General features: G+C 41.9%; 2 protein-coding genes across 5 annotated transcripts in view; both read left to right on the plus strand.

The window, feature by feature from the left end:
• Positions 1–419: 419 nt before the first annotated feature.
• On the plus strand, positions 420–6,931 carry LOC143012328 (delta-1-pyrroline-5-carboxylate synthase-like). Its single transcript, XM_076165412.1, has 18 exons — positions 420–577; positions 1,059–1,180; positions 1,280–1,431; positions 1,623–1,772; positions 1,904–2,008; positions 2,175–2,333; positions 2,742–2,832; positions 2,990–3,114; positions 3,201–3,345; positions 3,464–3,537; positions 3,703–3,802; positions 4,395–4,615; positions 4,723–4,860; positions 4,955–5,150; positions 5,462–5,583; positions 5,763–5,949; positions 6,056–6,151; positions 6,274–6,931. The coding sequence occupies exons 2-18, from the start codon at positions 1,084–1,086 to the stop codon at positions 6,453–6,455; spliced, it is 2,340 nt and encodes a 779-aa protein (XP_076021527.1). The 5' UTR covers positions 420–577; positions 1,059–1,083; the 3' UTR covers positions 6,456–6,931.
• Positions 6,932–7,254: 323 nt separating this feature from the next.
• The window catches only part of ate1 (arginyltransferase 1), a 44,563-nt gene continuing 30,327 nt past the window's right edge, over positions 7,255–21,490 (plus strand). Inside the window, exons 1-8 of one of the 4 annotated variants that reach the window (XM_076164518.1) lie at positions 7,255–7,422; positions 10,362–10,425; positions 10,612–10,674; positions 10,852–10,955; positions 11,312–11,566; positions 14,786–15,000; positions 17,595–17,723; positions 19,187–19,315. In XM_076164518.1, the coding sequence (XP_076020633.1) occupies positions 7,326–7,422; positions 10,362–10,425; positions 10,612–10,674; positions 10,852–10,955; positions 11,312–11,566; positions 14,786–15,000; positions 17,595–17,723; positions 19,187–19,315 (1,056 nt within the window). In that variant the 5' untranslated portion in view covers positions 7,255–7,325. The remainder of the gene's footprint in view (positions 7,423–10,361; positions 10,426–10,611; positions 10,675–10,851; positions 10,956–11,311; positions 11,567–14,785; positions 15,001–17,594; positions 17,724–19,186; positions 19,316–21,490) is intronic. The other 3 variants (XM_076164495.1, XM_076164502.1, XM_076164510.1) reach the window with 3 other exon arrangements.

Raw genomic sequence — 21,490 nt, forward strand, 5'->3', positions numbered from 1 at the left:
CAACACAAATGCAATGTTAATGTATAAAATGTATGACATTTTCCTCATTTGACATTTGCCCAGAATTGTTCGAATTGGTTGATTGTTATTGATTAAATTGTATTCAAATATATAACAGAAATATATCAAATATATATACATATTATAAATAACGCAGTAATGTGTCCATACAAACAAAAGTAACCTTTGGTATCATCTCAGAGGGTTCAGTTTATACTTCAATATATTTTATACTTAACTTTCTTTTCCTATGTCTTTTCCTATGTGGTGAAAATATTCCGCAGATCGTTCTGTTTACTTTCTATCCTCGGTGCTTTCCGTAGCTCAGTGGTGCGGTCGCCGGCATGTACGTAGGAATACTTGCGTACGTTATTTTTCTCACTATACCGACTTGAGCGTATCCAGAAATCCTGCGTACACAACGTTGGCGAATCGCTGAGTTCCCCACTAGTACCAACGTGGGGTTGTGGATGTGGCAAAGCACCGCCAGACAGACTCACTGACAGCGCATCAAAGAGCCCCGCGGTGCTCTAGCAACTGCATAAGTGGTTGTTTTACTTTGTTTTCACTCTCCTCGGTAAGTCTCTAATAAATGCCGCCTTCTATCCACGTTGCACAAAGTTGCAGTAAGGACACGTAGTTAGGCATCTCACAGTAGCTAATGCTAGCATATCCTAGCTAGCCTCATTCATGTTTAACTTGACAGCAGTTACCGTTTGTCGTATAAATTAGTGGTATTAGACATTTCTTCGGGTTGTTTTATATTGTATTTCTGTGAGAGCAAACGTTGCTTTGCTAACTGAACTTGCTGCTGCAAACAACAACAACTGTGTTCTTAGGTCAAGTTTGTTGTTAACATCAGGCGTTAAGAGATGAGCCCTCCTGTCAGTTTAAAACCGATCTAAATGGGGCCGTAAAAATAATGTAATCTTCCTAAACATCTTTCTCATTCCAAGCATTGTCTAAATGTACATGTAATGCCGAAAAGCTGTTTATATCAGTTGAAGTCCAAAGTTCTGTGTGGTTAACGTGGGGGGGAGGGGGGGTGTTGGACATAGCTGTCTGTCCACAGGTGTCATTGCCATGTTTGCCAGACTGGCCTCGTGCTCTCGCCTGCCATCCAGGACCCGGCAATCAAATCTCTGCCCGATCTCCATCAGAACATATTCCCAAACCAAGTGTAAGCATACAACGGGAAAATGTATGTTCCATCATCTCTGAAATGTACCGTGTGTTGGATTTTTAAAGAAATGTTATCTGTCATTGTGATTCCCTGCAGTCTCGCTTCCACGTCCACATGGGAAGTCATTTGTCCATCGCAGTGAGATAAAACAGGCCAAGCGGATTGTAGTGAAGCTCGGCAGCGCTGTGGTGACGCGGGGAGATGAGTGTGGTTTGTCTCTGGGACGTCTGGCCTCGATAGTGGAACAGGTGATTTCGCATGATGTGGATACAAATAAGTAAGAAATTCGGTTAATTATTGTTGTGGAAGTGACTGTGATATGTTGGCTCAAAGCTGACTTAAAAACTACCTGATCAGTCTTCATTTACATGCAGCACAGAGCATGAGGATTGATCCAAACAATGGAAATACTTGAATGTTATTGTTTTGTTATTGTCAGGTGGCTATGCTGCAGAATCAAGGCAGGGAGATGATGATTGTCACCAGTGGAGCTGTGGCATTTGGGAAGCAGCGATTGAGACATGAGATCCTGCTGTCTCAGAGTGTCAGACAAGCATTACATTCTGGACAGAACCAACTCAAGGACATGGTGAAGAAACACACACACACAGTATTGCACAAATCTCTCAAACAAGCATTTCTGTAACTTTTTTTGGTGAAATTATTCTGAAATAATTTTAAGAATTGTTGTGATTTTAATAGAATCTCTCTGTGTTGCAGGCAATTCCAGCATTGGAGGCACGGGCGTGTGCAGCTGCTGGACAAAGCGGTCTGATGGCATTATATGAAGCAATGTTCACCCAGTACAGCATCTGCACTGCACAAGTATGTACAGGACAACTAAAACACAAGACGCTCCATAGCACAACATACACACTTACGGGGTCTACACTCACTTGATTAGAAGGGTCACGGCAAATAATCTCATTCTACTATATTCCTCTGTCGAACTATCATCAAACTTGAGTTACATTTCTGTCTATTTCTGTAGATCCTGGTCACCAACCTAGATTTTCATGATGAGCAGAAGCGTCGCAACCTGAACAGCACCCTCTATGAACTCCTGAGGATGAACATCGTTCCCATCATCAACACTAACGACGCCGTCGTGCCTCCTCCCGTTCCCACCAGTGACCTACAGGGAGTAAATGTGAGTACTGTGCTGGCAACAACAACAACACATTAACTTTTTACTGACCCTTTAATTTTGAGATGCTTTAATTGCTGGTTTGTTATTTTAACATACTTTGAGCAAGACACCGAACCCCTAACTGCTCCTGATGTGCAGGTTGGCTCCTTGCATGGTTTGCCCCTGCCATCGGTGTATGAATGGGTGAATGTCAGGTCATTGTAAAGCACTTCGGAGAAAACGCTACATAAGTGCAATACTTATGATTTACCATATTGTATTGGTGTTTTGAATTAATGGGTGACAGACTTTGATGCATGTTTGCACCTGATAATTTTACTATGTTACTTTACAATATATAGAGTTTGTATATCATGCAAGTGCTATGACTGTGTGTTATTATTTATAATATTTCTGGTTGTGTTTCAGGTAATAAGCATCAAAGATAATGACAGTTTGGCTGCACGGCTGGCTGTTGAAATGAAAGTAGATCTACTAATTGCCCTGTCTGATGTGCAAGGTAATGGAACAATCTAAACATCTTAAGTTTGCAACTATCAATTATTTTTACTTGAAGTTAGTCTCTTGTTTCATGTAATTGTTCAGAGCATAAAATGTCAAAACACATGACAAAATAATTAATAAAGGACTGACTTAGACATTTTTTTCTTATGCAGGATTATACGACAGTCCCCCAGGAACTGATGATGCCAAGCTTATTGATACATTCTATCCTGGAGACCAGCAGTCTATCACTTATGGCACCAAGTCCAGAGTGGGAATTGGCGGCATGGAAGCCAAGGTCAGCATCACACAAAATATTTATCTTGATATGTGAACTGGATTTGGTTGAAGATGGAATATGCTAACTTTCAATATCTGAATCAGGTGAAAGCAGCCCTTTGGGCACTACAGGGTGGGACATCTGTTGTCATCGCCAACGGCACAGATCCTAAGGTCACAGGCCATGTCATCACAGACATTGTAGAGGGCAAGAAAGTTGGCACCTTCTTCTCTGAAGTAAAACCTGCAGGTGAATTTGTATAATCATATGGATAGAATATGTTATTTGCGTTTTTTGACAGTAATGTGTTTCAGAAATGTATCATACAGTTGATTTCTTCCCTGTGTTGTGTTATTGGCAATTGAAGGTCCCACTATTGAGCAGCAGACAGAGATGGCTCGGCAAGCAGGCAGGTCTCTGGCCTCCCTGCTCCCAGAGGAGGTGGGTTCTCATTCCTTAACTGTTAGTGTTCTGGCTCACCAAAGTAATGTTTGAAGATCCTACTGCATATGAGGTTGATTTGCTCATTAGTATGTCCTAACTTAGATTGTTCTTAATTCTGTTGCATGTGTGTGTTTGTTTGTCTGTTCCTTTGTTTGCCTCCAGAGGGGAGAAATCATCTGCCGTCTTGCTGACCTTCTTACAGAGAGGAAGGAAGATATTCTTAGCGCCAACAAAAAAGACATGGCGTTGGCAATAGAGTCTGGTAAACATCACATACATTGTACACACAACTGCATGCAGCCAATCTATTCTCAGAGAACTGCTACTTCTGAGCTGTTGCTGACATTATTACTATTATGATCATGTGTTTGAGTTGTGCCTTGTAAATTCTAACTATGGGAAACAGGCTTTCTGCCCATGTTATCAGGCTGTCATCTTTGGTACTTATCATAGCTCTGGTGTGCAGCAACCAGTGATTGATGAATTAACTTTACCATCCTCAAGGGGATTTCCAATGCAAACATAAGACAGTAAAACACATGGTGCAAAACAAACATCAAAGACACAGTAATACTTGTGACAATAGAAGATGCATGAACGATATAAAAAAACAGTTAAAAATCAGTTACGAGGATACACAAAATATCCATGCAGCCAACACGGAGATCAAAACGCTATGATACACTCAATAAAATCCTTTTGAAAAGGTCAAAGAATCATCACATCAAGGGCACTAATGCACTAATGTGCCTGATTTTGACCTGCGGCCACTCTACAGTACATGAGGTAAAGATTCCCTTCACAGATCACCAGAATGCTGCCTCATCCGTATTCTTATTTCTAATTTTTCATAGGTCGGCTCTCCCCGGCTCTGCTCAACCGCCTGAGTTTATCATCATCTAAGCTGAATAGTCTTGCTATTGGCCTGCGCCAGATTGCTGTGTCCTCTCAGGATAGTGTGGGGCGAGTGCTGAGAAGGACCAGGGTGGCCAATAACCTGGAGTTAGAACAGATCACTGTCCCCATCGGTGTCCTACTTGTCATCTTTGAGTCTCGCCCTGACTGTCTCCCACAGGTCCGTCTTTAATACCTCTTACATTTCGTATTATATTATATTAAAGTTTCTTGAAACTAAACTTGAAGGCATGTAAATGTATTTACTTTTTGTGTCTTGGACTACAGGTGTCAGCTCTCGCTATTTCCAGTGGAAATGCTTTGTTACTGAAGGGGGGTAAAGAAGCGGCCAACACCAATAAAATTTTGCATCAACTCGCTCAGGAAGCACTTTCCACTCATGGCGTGACAGATGCCATTCAGCTGGTAAGACTGAACTCATTGTAATTACATATAGCATATATGCCACTTTCAAAATATTTCCCTTGATTACAATTTTCATTTCTTTTTCAAATTGAAGGTGAGCACCCGTGAAGAAGTGGAGGATCTATGCAGACTAGACAAGTTGATTGACTTGATCATTCCAAGAGGTTCCTCGCAGCTGGTCCGGGACATCCAAAAGGCAGCTAAGGGTATTCCTGTGCTGGGCCACAGCGAGGGAGTGTGTCATGTCTACGTAGACAGTGAGGCCAGCATTGACAAAGCTATTGATATCGGTATGTGGTTTCTTTTGGTTTATTCATTCTGATTTCTACTTTATTTTGCTCCCAGTTTTTTGTAAGTTGTAACACCAAGGAAAAGTTATCGTTGTAAAGTGACATTTGAATACAATGTACAGATATTTGGCAAAAATCTAAATTTTTCAATGCTGAATGAATATGCAAGCAAGTTTAAATCATATCTGCTAATATTAACACTTAACCAGGGTATGCTCTTCATTTAAACCCACAACATACAATTATCATGCATTGTGGTTCATATTGTTGTTTATATTGATATGATTATATTCATATATTTGTTCCAATAGTGAGAGACTCCAAATGCGACTACCCCGCAGCCTGCAACGCTATGGAGACCCTTCTTATTCACAGAGATTTGCTACGAACTCCTGTGTTTGACCAAATCGTAGATATGCTGAGAACAGAGCAGGTAAGAAATACGCCCTCACAGATGCGCAGGTAGTAGATGGCTCAGTGGTCTTAAATTCGAACGAAGAGCATCTTATTGGGTTGGCTACATACATTGTCATGATGACACATAATGGAGACTGGTGAAGGCCCATAAAAAGTGTGGTTATGAAATATAATTCTTTTGCCGTATTCTCACAGGTAAAGATCCACGCCGGCCCCAAGTTTGCATCTTATTTAACATTCAGCCCATCTGAGGTCAAATCTCTGAGGACAGAGTATGGAGAGCTGGAATGCTGTATCGAGGTGGTAGACAGCTTGCATGACGCGGTGGACCACATCCACAAATACGGCAGCTCTCACACTGATGTCATTGTTACAGAAAACGGTGAAGAATTTTTTTACGGTCACCTACAAATACAAGGCTAATTTTCATATCCTGATATAATAGTGAATGTACTGTCATTTATACATCGATAATCTTTTTTCTGCAGAAGAGACAGCTGAACAGTTTCTGCAGCAAGTGGACAGTGCCTGTGTATTTTGGAACTCCAGCTCTCGCTTTGCTGATGGATACCGCTTTGGCCTTGGTATGTACTTATCTTCACACTATTTAAATAAAAACAAGTCCACTATTGTTTGTCCACTATTTTTAGGACACTGTCCTAAAAATAGTGCAAAAGACCTCATTTTTCCACATTTTATATTGTAGGGGCTGAGGTTGGTATAAGCACAGCACGAATTCACGCCAGAGGTCCAGTTGGTTTGGAAGGGCTCCTGACAACCAAATGGGTCCTTCGAGGGGAAGGACACACTGTGGCTGACTTCTCTGAGCAAGGCAGTATGAAATACCTCCATGAAAACATCCCCGTCTCCCAAAGGAACCTTAACTAAATCCCCAACACAAGGAGCCATTAATTTTTATGGTGTGAGCGGATGTGAAGTCAGAGGTATTAGTTACTACAACGTTGCTGCAGGAAACTTGCATGTACAACTGGAATACATTTAAAGTATAACTAAGTCCCTGCATTTGTGAACCTGTGCATAAATGAACCCTGAGGCCCACGCTGTGAATATCAAGGTGTAACACAGGTGGTGATGCTGGAATATGTTTATCAAGCAACAGTTGGGAGCTCTCATAGGACAAGTTTAAACTAAAAGCATACACACGTGAAAAGCTGAGGTAATGTTAGCACTTTGCTTCACATTTTATATTTACAAATCATGGGCCCAGCGGTGATTTTCTAAGTTATTTTTGTACTTACAAATTCCCCCCTTGGTGTTTTTGTAAATTATGTTGTCTGTGCAGGACCTGTCTTTGTGTTGCTCCCCACTCTGTTTGCACAAATGAATAAATATGGTGTACAGTTCTTAAATCGTGGCTTTGTGTTATTTTTTGTTTTTGCTGTTATCCTTCATTTGAAACGTTATATGTCATACGTTATGTTAATTGAGGTTCAACACGATTACGAATATAGTGGAATGCAAAATGTATTGGTCTGAAAAGTATTACAAACTGTCTGACACCACGGCCTGTGTTACGTCGTGTTTTTTTGTATAACTGGAATATATGGGAGATTTTAATCATTTTTCACTTTAAGCACTTTCTGTTTAAATTGTGAATATTCAGAAGCTCTTAAGTCGAAGCCTGTAGACCGGAATGACGTTCTTCCTTCCATCCACTTCCGGTCTCTGGTGCTTCCTCCTTGTAGCCGGAATTGGAGTGCCGGGCGCTTTAGCTGTCATCTACCAATAGCACTAATAATGGCAGGAAAGTCTCCTACTATAGTAGAATACTTCGGTGGGGATGATGGATACCGCTGTGGTTACTGTAAAAACGAAAAAGGAAACTTTTCGCACGGTGAGTCTTCAGTAAAACCTATAGTATCGGTCATTGACGGTGGAATGAAGTATGCCTTTTAAAGCTAGCTTTATTGTGCTGGAGCTCCGTCTATTTTCTGGAAAGGTTCCCGGTGAAAAGCTAATGTCAGTACGTTTGCTCGCGGCTTATGACCTCTGATAGCTCTGTGCATTTTGTAAACAAGACTAGTGGTTGTATACTCTTCAAACACATAGCTAACCTGCTCAGATTGTTAGCAATAGTTTTAGCTCGTAGCATCTCTTCGCTCCTTCGGTTGTTACACTTACCGTAGACTATATTAGTCTAACAAGGATCGACTAATGGCAATAAATGGCTCCTCGCTTTTGTAACGATTGTTGGACGCTACCAGACTTTCGTGGGGGTCTCCCTATTGAGTAAACAGGGGAAAGGCTACATGGGGGGTAAGCTGCAGCTGTCCCTCTCACTTTGTCACTGCTGGGACACACACGTGAGGTATAAACTCACCTCTTCATGTGTTTTGATGTTTTGATCTGAAGGGCTGATGGTGATAAGTGATCGCTTGGTGTACACACACTCGATGTTGAAAGGCACATAATAAGTGTCTGATTGAGAGAGGGGGTGGGTTGTTTTGTTTGCCAAATTGTGGTAAAGAGTTGCGATAACTGCGATAAATACATGAAAAATACTAGAAAAAAACACTAATAATGTGGATTTATCCCCGTGGTGTAATGGGAAACAAACCTCTATGTAACTCTAAGCTCTGTTTAGGAGCAAGCGGCAACTGGAACCTCAACTATTCCCAACAAAATATAAGATAAGAAAAGAGAAGATAACATTTATTAATTTATTATCCCGAGGGAAATTACTGTGCAAAGATTACAGTACAGTGGATATAAATTTATATGTAAATAAAATACTATCTTTCTACTTAGAATAGTGTCCTTGTTCTCAGTTTTAACTTGTGTTTTACTAGAGGCAACAATCATCTCATCAGTTGTGTATGTATTTGTGTGTTCAGATTGCACTGATCCTAGCAGAAAAAAGGGAAAAGGCACCACTGTTGACCAGCTCTCCATATATATGTATATACAGTATTTGCCTGTGTGTGTGTGTGTGTGTGTGTGTGTGTGTGTGTGTGTGTGTGTGTGTGTGTGTGTGTGTGTGTGTGTGTGCGCGCGCGTGCGTGCGTGCGTGCGTGCGTGCAGGCGCCTAAGCTGTAGAATGGTAGGAATAACCCTGCAGTCACCTGCCTCAGACTCCAGACTCCACCAGTATTTGCATTATTCGTGCTGTTGATAGCAATTGTAGATGTACCATTCTTATTGTAACTAAATTGTAACAACTAAAGCAAGCACACGTCTGATAATCAATAGGTTTTACCAGTAAATGGCAGACCTGCACAAGCACACACAGGCTCTGTTTGTCTGAATGACATTTCATGAATTATTGAGCCTGCTGGGATGACAGCAAATCAATGAGGAGCGTTCCCCACTAATGTCTGCTGTGTAGTGTACTTAGACAAGTTAAATGTTTAATCCAGGGTACCTTATCTTGCTTTGTCGACAATATTCCTTATCAGCTCACTGGAACAGTTAAAGGCAGTCACATCTCATGAAATTTGACCAACACTCTATTTAAAGTGGTGGGTATGTTAGCAGGGCTTAGCCCTTAAATGGACATACTGCAGGTAGAGGCAAACACAGGTAGAGTTTGATACAGAACAAAATAAGAAAAGCTGTGAAAGATTACATAAAGGTATTGTCTCTGTGGGCCAGAATGGTGTTATTGAGTGAAGGTGAGCAGGGATCGGGTACAGTAAGTTGCTTATAACTAAGGTTAATGGGGTACTTAATGTAGTTAATTTGGGCTCAGAGCAAGGCGAGTTGCTGTGTGATCTAAGAATGGTAATCCGTATACGTAACTTCATATAAAGACTAGGGCAGGCAGATTGTGGGCAGGAAGGAAGTCTAATCCTTGCTTTAGATAAATGGTAGTGGTACACAAATTTGTGATATTGAAAACCAAGATTAGGATTGTCTAGTTGACGTTAAAAAGCCTGAGGAATTGTATTTACTCCACAAAACATATGCAAGCCTTTGCGCACTTCCTTATGTGTTGGCCTCAAACAAGCTTTGCATAGTCATCTGCCATTTGCTCCTCCTGTTGTATCATGTATCATCTCTGTGTGTATGTATGGAGTTGCAAGACACCATTGACCTGGCACACAAAATATTGCGGTAAACTTGGCATGGCTTGTGTAAACTGAGATACAGTGAGTTCCCTCTGCTGGTTTAGATGTAAAATGATAGTGCTGGTGTCAAGGGGACGTACTTTTGTTTACTTCCGCCTTTGTGTGTTTGTGTGCGCACGTGCAATTTCTATGTATATTGCAGAAGAGAAGGTCATGAGTTGAAAACGGATCTCAGACCTAATTTTTCTGGGAAGTAGGATCCAAGCTGCTCTGGCAACATTTCAGATGTATGTTCCCTTTGGGGCCTTGAGGCACCATGGAAAAGACTTTTGGGACACTCAGAGATGGAAGCGAGAGCAAAAATATTGAGTCCCACCAGACTCGTGGAGCCGTTTTGCTCTGCGCAGATGACAACTTACTTACATGACAGGCTGACAAAGAAATGTTTATATTATACTGATAATGCATTTCCTGAAGCCCTAATGATGTTTTGATGATGCAATTTTGTGATTTTTGCCCTCATATTGATTGATGTGTGAGAGGATGGTTTCTTTCCATTCAGGAAGTTATCTGTTTATCCAATAAAACTTGTTTAGTTACTGCATTTATCATAGATTAATAGCTTTATTTTCCGTAACATGAACATTTCCTTAAACAGTATTTTTGGGGATTGTTACAGAACAGTAAAATAGTATGGTTTCCCCCTTTTAGTCATTAGTCATTACACTCTGTTTATTGTTTTTTTTCTTTCTATCTTTTCTCACAGGGATGTGGTCTCACACCATGACAGTACAAGACTACCAAGACCTCATAGACCGAGGGTGGAGAAGGTAAACTGGCTCTTGCTTTCAATCAATCTTCTGATCATAATTAAACAAATACGGTTCATTAAATGTCATGCCCACATTTACACTGTTAGGAACTAAATGTCTTTGCTTGCGTCATTGTTCATGGCATTTCAAAGTACTGTTGGTAGATGTCATAGTAAAGATTATTCTTTATTTTCTATTTAACAGAAGTGGAAAATATGTGTATAAGCCCAGGATGAAGGAGACATGCTGTCCACAGTACACCATCAGGTAATATGTAATATTTTTCGGTTAATAGTACCTGAACCTTCAATTGCAGAAGAACGCATGAGAGTGGCCCATGGTAGTTAATAGTCAGTGGAATAAGAACACAATCAATATTTCTTTTGTTGATTAAATGTGTCTAGTGTTCTGTACCCAAACTTGACCTTTATGCTCTCTTTCAAGATGTCATGCCTTGAAATTTCAACCATCCAAGTCCCACAAGAAGATCCTGAAGAAGATGAGCAAATTCTTTTCTAAAGGGGAATTACCAAAAGGGCAGGAGGATGGTAAGAGTGGATTTGTTGACATTGATTACTGATAATCTCTACTATCAAAGTTTTTCCAACTGGATTGCATCAAAAGTACGCCATTTAAAAAAGGAAAAAGAGTGCCTAATATGTGGTAAATACATCGATCATGATACCAACACTGTTGAAGTAGGATTGCTTCATTTTAAACTACAGTTAGAAATTGATGTACTGGTTTGCTTGTTGTTTTCCATTATTCAAATACATTTATTTATCTTTTATGTTCATATTTAATCCTTAATTAAAAAACAGTAGAATGTAGTAGTGGTGAAACCTTAGCTATTATGCAGCGCATACTATCTTATGGAAGGGATATTCATTGTGTTTATTTGCAGGGGAACCAATGGACTCTGTGCTTGAAGAAGCAGGTCCACGGGATCTGGCCAAAGTATGTCACTCTGAAACAAAGTGTCCAGCTATCACAGACATTCAGAAGGAGGTCGTGGAGTGTCCTGCTGTCACAGACGATCAGAATGAGATACCAGTTGCTGCAACAACAACAACAACAACAACAACAACCTCAGAAACGCCAAGAACGGAACCAGTTTCTGTCCCAGATGAGAAAACATCTGCATTAATGCCCAAACCAGGTAATGTGTCAAATCCCCTTCTCACAAGCATAGTGTTAGGCTCATCTATGTGCTTTATTCTCACTTCACAGTAATAACGAATAAGTGATAATGATGCTCAAGTGCCCATGCTTGCCAGAGGGTGTCACTGTTCACCTAATAATAGACTCCTTTTTGTGTGTGAGGCTGCATAAATGAGGCTGGCATTACCATTGAGATTTTATGAATGGGTCTGGCTCGGGTTTATATGTCTGTCATGTTCTCCTCCTTACTTTCCAGCGCAGGATGTCCTCAGACAACTCACAGTAATGAATTAATAACAGCTACATTGAAGAGATAATAAACCCCTATTAAACAGGAAGCAGCACTTCTAGCAACTGTTCATATTTCAGGCCTCTGTGATTTTTCCCCACTCCCCTCTCTCATATCTAATTAGAACAGACTCCACATTTTCTTGTCATAAGATGAGGAAATGCATTGGAACAGGAAAGCCTGATATTGGCACTGGTTTATCCAGACGCAGACATAAACACAGCAGATACGTGTAATGGGTACCAGTGTTCTGCTCCTACACATGTGCACGTGCAAAGGAAGAGTTCAGCAGTTAACCCTTTTTCCTCAGAGATGGTCGAAAATGATTTTTTTTCAGAAGGCGAGCAAGAGGAAACAAGGAGGATTTATTGTGAGCGAGTTGTCCTCCACTCCCCCTCATTCACCTCCAACTGAAAACACCTGGACATAGCTTTTCTGTAGCTTTATGACTGGAGCATTTTTATAGGTTTGAGCAGGTTCCAGTGCAAGTCTGACAACATTTGGCTCTCTAAACCAGAGGTAAGCAGATAGAAGGCACAGATGCGGTATTGTGCTTTGCAAGCCTGGGTTCGGGTCTGCTTTAGAAGTGATTCCATGATTTAGTTAAGTATGATATCGTGCCAGAAATTAATCAGTGTTGTGGTCAATAAGGGAAAGATGATGAACAGGCTACAAAATAGGTTTCTTTGTGTTCTTACTTGGTAATAGGAACAAATTGTGGCTGCCTGCCCAAAAGAATCCAGCAAACCAAAAAGAATCACAGAATGCAATTTAATGTTCATGAAATAGTATTGTTGGTGGGTATAATAGAATATGCTCTTTCCCAGGGTATGCTTAGTTATGAACTGACACTACTAAACCCCACATGTAAATATTGCAGTCACTACACATTGATGATAGCATCCTCCTCCCATAGTAAATTTTCCCGCTGTGTTTATACATGTTTACATGCATGATAGCATGGAAACGCAGGATTATTTAGCTCTAGACGGTTTATGCTGAAGGTACATTAGAGTATTGTATGTGTGCTCTGGGAGGCCGGGAGGGAGGGAGAGTGTCATTGTTTTTATGATGTGATAACTGCTGGAGTGGGAACATCTGTCTTCCACAGGAACTGTTCTGTCGACTTTATCTTTAGCATGGCTGCATGCTGTCCTCAAGTGTGTGTGTGTGTGTGTGTGTGTGTGTGTGTGTGTGTGTGTGTGTGTGTGTGTGTGTGTGTGTGTGTGTGTGTGTGTGTGTGTGTGTGTGTGTGTGTGTGTGTGTGTGTGTGTGTGTGTGTGTGTGTGTGTGTGTGTGTGTGTCTAGTGAAAGTGTACTTACCAGGGGAGAGACACGTGGATGGGGTGATGGTAGATAAGAGTGGGTGTGTTTGTGGTTTGAGTCAAACAGTGTGATAGACACTGTCCAGACCTTGGTTTCTGTTCTGTCTCATCATTCTGTCACTGTGTTCACTCTGACAAAGGAAATCAATTCAACGATGGTGCATCTTTATTTTTATATCAGTCACCTTGCTTCGAAGTACTTGCTTTTCAATCTCCATTCATTGAAGAACAATTCAGCAAACAGGTTGACACTGAGCTGATCGCAGATACAGTATAGAGGATCTTCCCTACCCTGCTAGGAATTGAAAACAAACTCCAATCACAATTACACAAAACTGATATTATATGTAGATTGCCATTTTACCAAACATTGCACATATTTTTTTGGTCTTTAAGTTAAGAAATCCCTGCACCAGCACAAAGTCCATCGGTACTGCAGTGGCACTAGTTTCATGCTGGGGTCCTCAAGTATTGCACATGGCAGAAGCTGTGACTTACTGTAGCAAAAGTAGACCCTTGAGCTTGAATCAATCACAGCTACAACACTGCCATTGAAGCATAGCCAGTGCTGAGTTTCCCCTCTCTCCTTTGTGAGGACCGGGTGTCCCTCTCCTTCTTGTGACGTCGATGGAGGGGAAAGTTGGTAAAGCGAGTTGAGCCGACGACTGGCAATAGTGCAAGCAGGAAATGGCTCTCGTTTCCTTATTGCTCCAAACAGGATGTGGGCGTGTAAATTGTTGACACGGGATGCCTGGAGAGCTGGAGGACTTGGCAAGGTCCCAAAGAGTTGGAGGTGAAGTTGGAAGAGGAGGAGCAGAAGGATGGGGAGTGGGGCAGAAAGAGGGAGTCAGGGAGAGAGGACTGATTTCATGTTAGTTACCCTCTGGTACGGTGAATGGAACTACTCACTCCTGTGCACACATTTGCTACCCTGATTCTGTTATCTCTGTTATTGTCGTCTTTGGAAGAAACACCCTGGAGATAAAATAAAACTTCCATCTGAGGCCAACTATTTTAATCTATACATACACGCCAGTTAGCTTCTAACTATTTGGACTTAACAAACACAGCCCATATTGTTTTACGGTCTCCTTAGAAATGATGTAATGTGAGGAGTATTCGGGCAGGGAAACAAGAAAATGACTTCCATATAGCCGTGTGGGGAGACTGTGCGGAGGCTAGCGTCTTAGGCAGGGGGTGCACTAAAACAAACACTGCTGCCTATTTGCCCACAGGGGCAGGGAAAATGCAATCAGAAACATGGTCTAACGCCCTCCAAATCTACCCCAAATGTGGGACTCAATAATGCCAGCAGCTTTAAGTTACCACCTCTCGCACTCCCGTGTTAAACCTTATTCAGATGCAGCATAAAAGGGAAGCCTGTTCTTCCCCTCCATAAAGCTGTAATTGAGTTATTTCTTGTATGTATAACTGCTAGTGTTAACTTATTCAAGCTTCCCTTTCTTTTGTTTTTTTTTCTCCTCCACCTTGAAATGCTTTGGAATGTTTTATATAATACCCCCCACCCAGCAACTTTAGAAACCTTTTGTAATGGTCCACGTCCCCTCTTTCTCCTTCCTTCCTATGTGATTTTTGTCTGCAGGGACTGGAGCTGATCCCAACCGGCCGCCATGCCGGAAGGCCAAAGACTTGAGAAAGGAGCGGCGTCTGCAGAAGGAGCAGCTCAGACAGCAGGCCGGTGGCGTCTCTTCCAATGCCACTCTTGCTCCAGTCGCTCCCAACCCGGCTAACCAATCCAAAACCCTGGAAGAGTTCATCAGTGAATCATTGCCTGACAATTCTCCTCATTGCCTTGAGGTGAGTAAAGAGAACAGTAAGTAGTCTGAAAGTCCTCAAGCGCCAAGTCTCTTTTATCCTTCTGTGTGACTGGAGGGAAAAGGCTTGGAATAAACATTAGCCCGTTGGGATGATTCCAGCTCTCATTAAGAGCTACTTTTTTGGTGAGCTTTCTTCCTTGTTTGTATTCAGTAAGCATGAAAATCTGGTTTCAGAGAGCCTTCTTCCAGAGTACTAGTGACTTCACCATGTGTTTATTTGTGCGGGGAGGATCTCCAGTCAGAGCAGAGAGGGGAAAAAAACACCCCTTCTTAAGACAAACTCAGCCAAATTGACAGGCACAGCACACTCACTGGGTCATGTTACCCTCCTGATCACATTAAAACCACAGAGCCCAGCTCAACCATTATGAAAGGACATGGAATTGAACTTTTGGCAGGGCACAGTGCGGACAAATCCCTGGCAAAAGTCTTGAATTGAGGTTGGTAGAGTGACGTCATTCAAGGTCTTGACGAAGATGTGACCCAGATGCAGCGAAGAACCAGGCAGCGTCTGTGTCTTGTCTAAACACCCCATGAGATGAGACCAGCCAGCCCTTCTAGTCAGCTCCTTGAAGTTGGATTAGATTTATCATTTGCCTGCAATCATCAATGCACACAGGGTTATCTTTGCAATTGAAGGTTAATAGTACAGTTTAGAAAGTAAATCATTGATAAATGCTTCCATTTCACCCATTTTACTGTTTATTTAAGGGCATACAGACATGTGGCTGCGTCAGAGACTCAGGACTAAATCCGTCTGATGTAGTATCTACTTCTGTGCTGTTGATTTATGTCTGGGCTCAAAGATGTTTTGACACCAGTATATCTAAATGGAAGACAGCCATCCTTTAAACACAATCTTTAAATATGTTATGTTGCTCAAGTAAAACAATTTGTGGCACATATATGGTCTCTGAAAATATGTAAATGAAAGAAAGAGAGAGAAAATGTCCTTTCATTTGGTAGCTGTACTACCTTGCACCTTAGAGTTTCTTCTTACACACCAAAGACACTCTATGCAAGGGACACCTGTAGTGGTCCTAAACTGAGCAGTAGTTTGACAAACGACCACCAGGTGGCAGTGTGGTAGCATGAATCAGAGCCCAACAGACAGAAGTTTTGAGCTGAGCATCAGAAGCTGCTTGAACTAGACTGTCTCTGCATTTCCCGCACAGAATTTTCATGATATTTCTTCTTCCTGGTTTCCTAACCTCTTGCTCACATGCCATTAATTGGCCATTGGCTGCCGGATCTACTCCAAAAGTAATATCTTGGAATTCTTGGTTCAGAGCAATTGGCTGCTCAGATGAAACTCTTGGACCTTAAATTCCATTTTTAATCAAAGCTCAATTGAGGCCACTTGGTTTGTCTGGAATTACCCCTGCAAACTTGAAGTGGTCAAGTATCAAAATTATATTATGCCAGAAGACTGTTAGGGTTGTAAATGTTTAGCACATACTGTCCTATTGTATAAAATTATTTCAGTCCATCGAAAGATTTCTAGAACAAAATAAAAAAAGAGATAACTTTAATAGTGTGCTTTCACATAAGAGCCTTAATGTGTTTGTTTGACTAAAGGTCATGGATGCCAAGTGGTCATATGAGAGAGACCCTCTAGGGTCCAATCCAAACAAACCCCAGGCTCAATTCCCCCATCCTGTCCTTTTCGAGGATTCATATGGTTAGGACTCTGTGGCCAACAAAAGCTTCCAAACCAAGAGATTGTTAATTAAATCGAGCCAGAGGATGTGAAAGGTGAATTCTTCTTCACTCTGTGTGACAATTGCAACACTCGGCTAGTTATTCTTTCCACAAGCAATTCCGTTGCAGGCTGCTCCTGATCCTCCCTTAAGCTAAGCTTGATTTATACCTCTGCAGTGGAAGCATTACAAAATGCTCTGCATCAGGCTGCACATGGGGCTTATCAGTATGTTTGTACCTCAAGCAAATGCACTGGGTAAAAAATAAAGGCACAAACAATGTCATCAAACTTAAGAAATCAGATGCTTTACCTCTGAATGTAATCAACATCAGGAACAAAACCTTAGCCTCACATGGTGAAGCACTAGAAATGGGCTCTTAAACTCACTAAGAAACCTTAGAGTCAAATGAATTACCAGCATTTATGATTTTCTATATTTCTCTTTTCCTCCTTTTTCATATCTCCATGGAGATGGACATAACACACCCTTCTTTGTATTGTTCTTTTTGTCTGATCGGCCTACAGATGTGATGAACAACACCCACCATTGTTGAACACAACCTATTTTGTGGAAAAAGGAAGGCAGCTATTGAAAGGGAAAACCCCTAAATATTCTTTGATCTTACATGTCGCAATATTGAAGAATCATGGCTTTATTATTTCTAACATACCACTCAGCTAGCATAAGTAATCATATGGATGGCAGAAAATGAAGAAGGTGTGTTTTTTGTCCATTTCCACACAGTACTATCCCTCTCTTCTAAGTTGATGTGGTCCTTGGGAGATTTGGAATCATCGCTAATGTTTCTCTTAGTACTCTTTTTCAATCCCACTTTGAGCTTAACCCTTGTTTGCCCGTCTCCTATTTGAAGGTGAGGCTAGTGCGCGCCAGTCCGCCTTGCCCGCAGTTCAAAGCCTCTTTCGACGCCTCGTACCAGGTGTACAAACTCTACCAGATGGCCATTCACAAGGACCCACCTGAAAAACCCTCCGAAAGCCAGGTCAGAGGGTAGGGGGCATAGGTCAACCTGTGCTACGGGTATCCATGGAGGGAGGCAGGGATATCATTTGTATAAAACAATTTGTTATGATATAAATGTGCACTATCTGATACTCCAGTAGGGTTATTTTTACTATTTTTGTTCAGAAGATCATAATCATAATAACCACAGAACCCTGGACTATTATCTTCAATATCTGCCAGTCAAGAAGGAGCTTGCATTGTATCCATTTGCTCTTAAAAAGTGTGCTATCACTCATTGGAAACAGGAGCAATTTGAGTCAAGAGGGGAAAAAGCCAAAATGTCTGCATGAATGAAAGAAAATGAATTAACGCGTTAGTATTGAAGACAGTGTATGTGTGTGAGAGAGCGAAAGTCAAAGGGAAACGAAATGGAGAGGAAAATGTTTCCATACGCCGTGGGTGAGAGCAGTGTTTCTCCAGGTGTCTGAGTTGGCCCCTGGTCGGCTAGCCGGGGTCGTTAGTCTTGAGCTGTTTCGGTTTTCTCGGGTGTAGTTTGTCAGCTAAACCTCCCAGCAATGACCTCTTGTGTGCCCCCCCCACCCATCAACTTACCCAGACATCAAACCACTTTGTTTGAAGTGGAATCCCATTTCAACATAGCATTAAGCAATCAACGCCTCCTTTAAATGCATCTTGTATTGTTGAATGGTAATTTTCCACGCCATCAGTGTGGATGTGCCTGTTTGAGACGTACTTACGCACTATTATGTTCCTCCTAACGTGACTCCTACTGACACTGTGCTCAGGCTTCTATTCCCAATTCTCGTTGCTCTGAGGGATCCTTATCGCTTACGGCCGAAGCTGGGCAGTGCACTAGCCTCATCCTCAAGTTTGTCGGCTATCCCATCATGTCGAAAACACGCAGTCTCCTAGAACGCTTTGGCCTACATGCATCCAGGTATCCCCTCCCCTGCAACAATCCCAAAATATTTTTTACAGCCTGGGTCTTATTTTTGTTGTTTTCTGTTCACTGGGTTTGTTTACAACCTGTTTGATTGCGTTGCCGCTTGTGTTCCTTGCCCCCACCGGGCCCCTTTTTGCAACGTCCCCAGATGTCAGTGTTTAACTTGGTGAGTAAGATGTTGTTTTAACTGATCGTAAGGACTAAAACAAAAAACAAAATGCATAAATACGACTCAGGTTGTGAGAAACACAGATTTTCCATAACACATACTTGCTGCATTAACAGCTTGCCTTGTTGACTAGGAGACTGATGTGAACACGCTTTGTATAACATTGTTTAAAACCTCATCAATTATTGATTCCCTGTATTGTCTGTTTCTTCAAAGTTCCCCCTCTTTCTCTTTGTGATTCTTCAGTACATTTCTCCTTTATTTACCCATTTTTCCATCCACTCACTGTCCCCCTGTTTCGTCGCCAACCTCAATACAACCTCCCCTCCGCTCCATGATCCTTACCCTCCACACCTTGTGCTTGAAGGTGAGGCTAGTGCCGGTCAGCTTTGAGGACCCTCAATTCATTGCGTCCTTTGAGCAGTCGGCAGCACTGTACGCCTGCTACCAGATGGCCGTTCATGGCGATGACCCGTCCGCATGTAGTGACAGCGAGGTACTGCATGGTTCTGATTACACACCTACTCCTGATGGGGGCACTTGTGCACTTGCGCATGACACTCACACACACAGTATCAGTTGTCACTCAAATGTTCATACATGCACTTACTTGTAACCTGTTGTATTCTAGATGTAGATGATACAGAGCACTGGAAGGCTGTCAAGGCTGTTTTAACTGCACAAAATCTGTGCATGCATATTTGGCAGGTCAATGCATTGAGTTTTGTGACACTTAATGCTTTGTTTAGCTTCACGACAGTAGCAATTTCAACCCACTGCCCATCAGAGCCGTACTTCACTCACAATTGGGGCGTAGTATCAGATTACCCCGACATCCAGTCAAATTCAACTATCGTATGTATTTTGTTGTTCTTCAGCAAAGTCTGTCCAAGAGAGAGAGAGAGGCTGAGACTGAGAGCTTATTTTGACCTAGAATGAAAAGTATTGTGAAGTGATACTTAGATGGGGGGAAATATAATTGGCAGCCAAGGTGTGGATCCAGAAAGTTGGAGGAATAAATCTAAAAAACAAATGCAATATATCCTTGAACTTTTTAATGGAAAAGTGTGGATTTAGAGGAGAAAAATGAGGTGTAGTCAGGATGCAGAGCTGCTGGACGTTCTTACTAACCTGAGAGGGCCTTTTGTCCCTCAGGGTTGGAAAAACATCGTCCTCCTCCACCCTCCTGCCAGCAGGCTTTGGTAAATTACTGAATTCTCCAGCTTGTAAAAGTAAGGTAATTAATAAATAATAAAAACTGTCAAATTGGGCAGTCTTTTGCGGATTCTTTCCTAGTGCCACAAGACTAGCTGTATGAAGGAAGCGTGTGTATGTGTGTGTGTGTGTTTTTGTGGGCGTAGAGAGGTTTATAACTGTACTGGGATTGGATGGGTTCAAGTCCTAGAAAGAGAAGATCAGAGAGAAAGGAAAATAAAAAGGTGTGGTTGTGCAGTAGCAACACGGCTGTATGTTGAGCTGCCGAATTTACTCAAAGTTTGGATCAATTTTAGTTGATGAACTTTCCAGGTTGTATAGTATCCTGACTGTAAATGGAGTGTAGTGTGAGGCGGTAAGGGAATAAGGTTGCGCATAATTACTGTTGAGGGTGACTACACTTATCGAAATTCACATTGATCTTGACTGAGACATATCTTAATTTTAACCTTTTTTTTATTGCTGTGCTGTGTGGAGATGTGAAATAACAATAGTTAAAGCCGGTTCAGAGCTGTGAGAGTCGAAAGAAGAGGGGGAAGCTTTGGGTTAAGCATCCACCGGGGTAACGCTATCTCCCCTACGGGTACAGTTTGACAAACACCGACAAACCACCGCACAGACGCCGACCATAGTATCGCTTCTGTAAACATTTCTCTTCTGTTAGAGTTCTTCACATTACTAGCGGTCACAGAGGCGCCATGCTGCCCTCAGCTCGCTTTGTCTTATTTGTATCGGGAGTTGTTATTCTGCTAATTGTTCCCACACAGAGTTGATTTAGTTGTATTCTCCCTCACTGTGTGTGACTCAGTACTGTGACACGCACTCCCGTACCCACGCTGCTAACTTCTTATATTATATATTATATTTTGTTGCTCATCAAGCTCCTGCTTAACTTGCCAATACTCTTCCCAGAAGCTTTGGCCCCCTATTGGCCTATGCCATAGGACCAATGGCATCATAAAGAATAATAAACATGTTGTTGTAGCTGTGATGGCAGGTGGAAACTTTTCTGCTCACTGCTGCTACCGAGGAAGTTGATCATTAAGTGTTTGTGAATGTATTGATTAATCTAATAAGGTATTACTGAGGGACAGAGGCCGGAATGCCCCCACTTGGCTCAAAGCCTGGCAGTAGGAGATCCTGTGAGCCCGTGTGTATGTGTGTGTGCCTGTGTGCGTGCCTGTGTGCAAGTTTAATTACCCTGCCAGAATTGTACATCATTAGACAGCATGTTGTCCTGCAGGGGAATGTCTGTATTTGTATAAGGATGTATGCATTTCCTGTCATACCATGACTGGAAGGCAGCCAGACATTGTTCCGTCAACATCCAATCTGGTTCTCCTGACTGAACTATAGCACGTATACATGCAATTATTCAGGCACACACACACGCACACACACACACACACACACACACACACACACACACACACACACACACACACACACACACACA

The sequence above is a fragment of the Genypterus blacodes genome, unplaced genomic scaffold (genome assembly GCF_046128005.1).
Source record: "Genypterus blacodes isolate CSIRO-AG114 ecotype Tasmania unplaced genomic scaffold, CSIRO-AGI_Gbla_v1 ptg000012l_1, whole genome shotgun sequence".
Classification (NCBI taxonomy): Eukaryota; Metazoa; Chordata; class Actinopteri; order Ophidiiformes; family Ophidiidae; genus Genypterus; species Genypterus blacodes.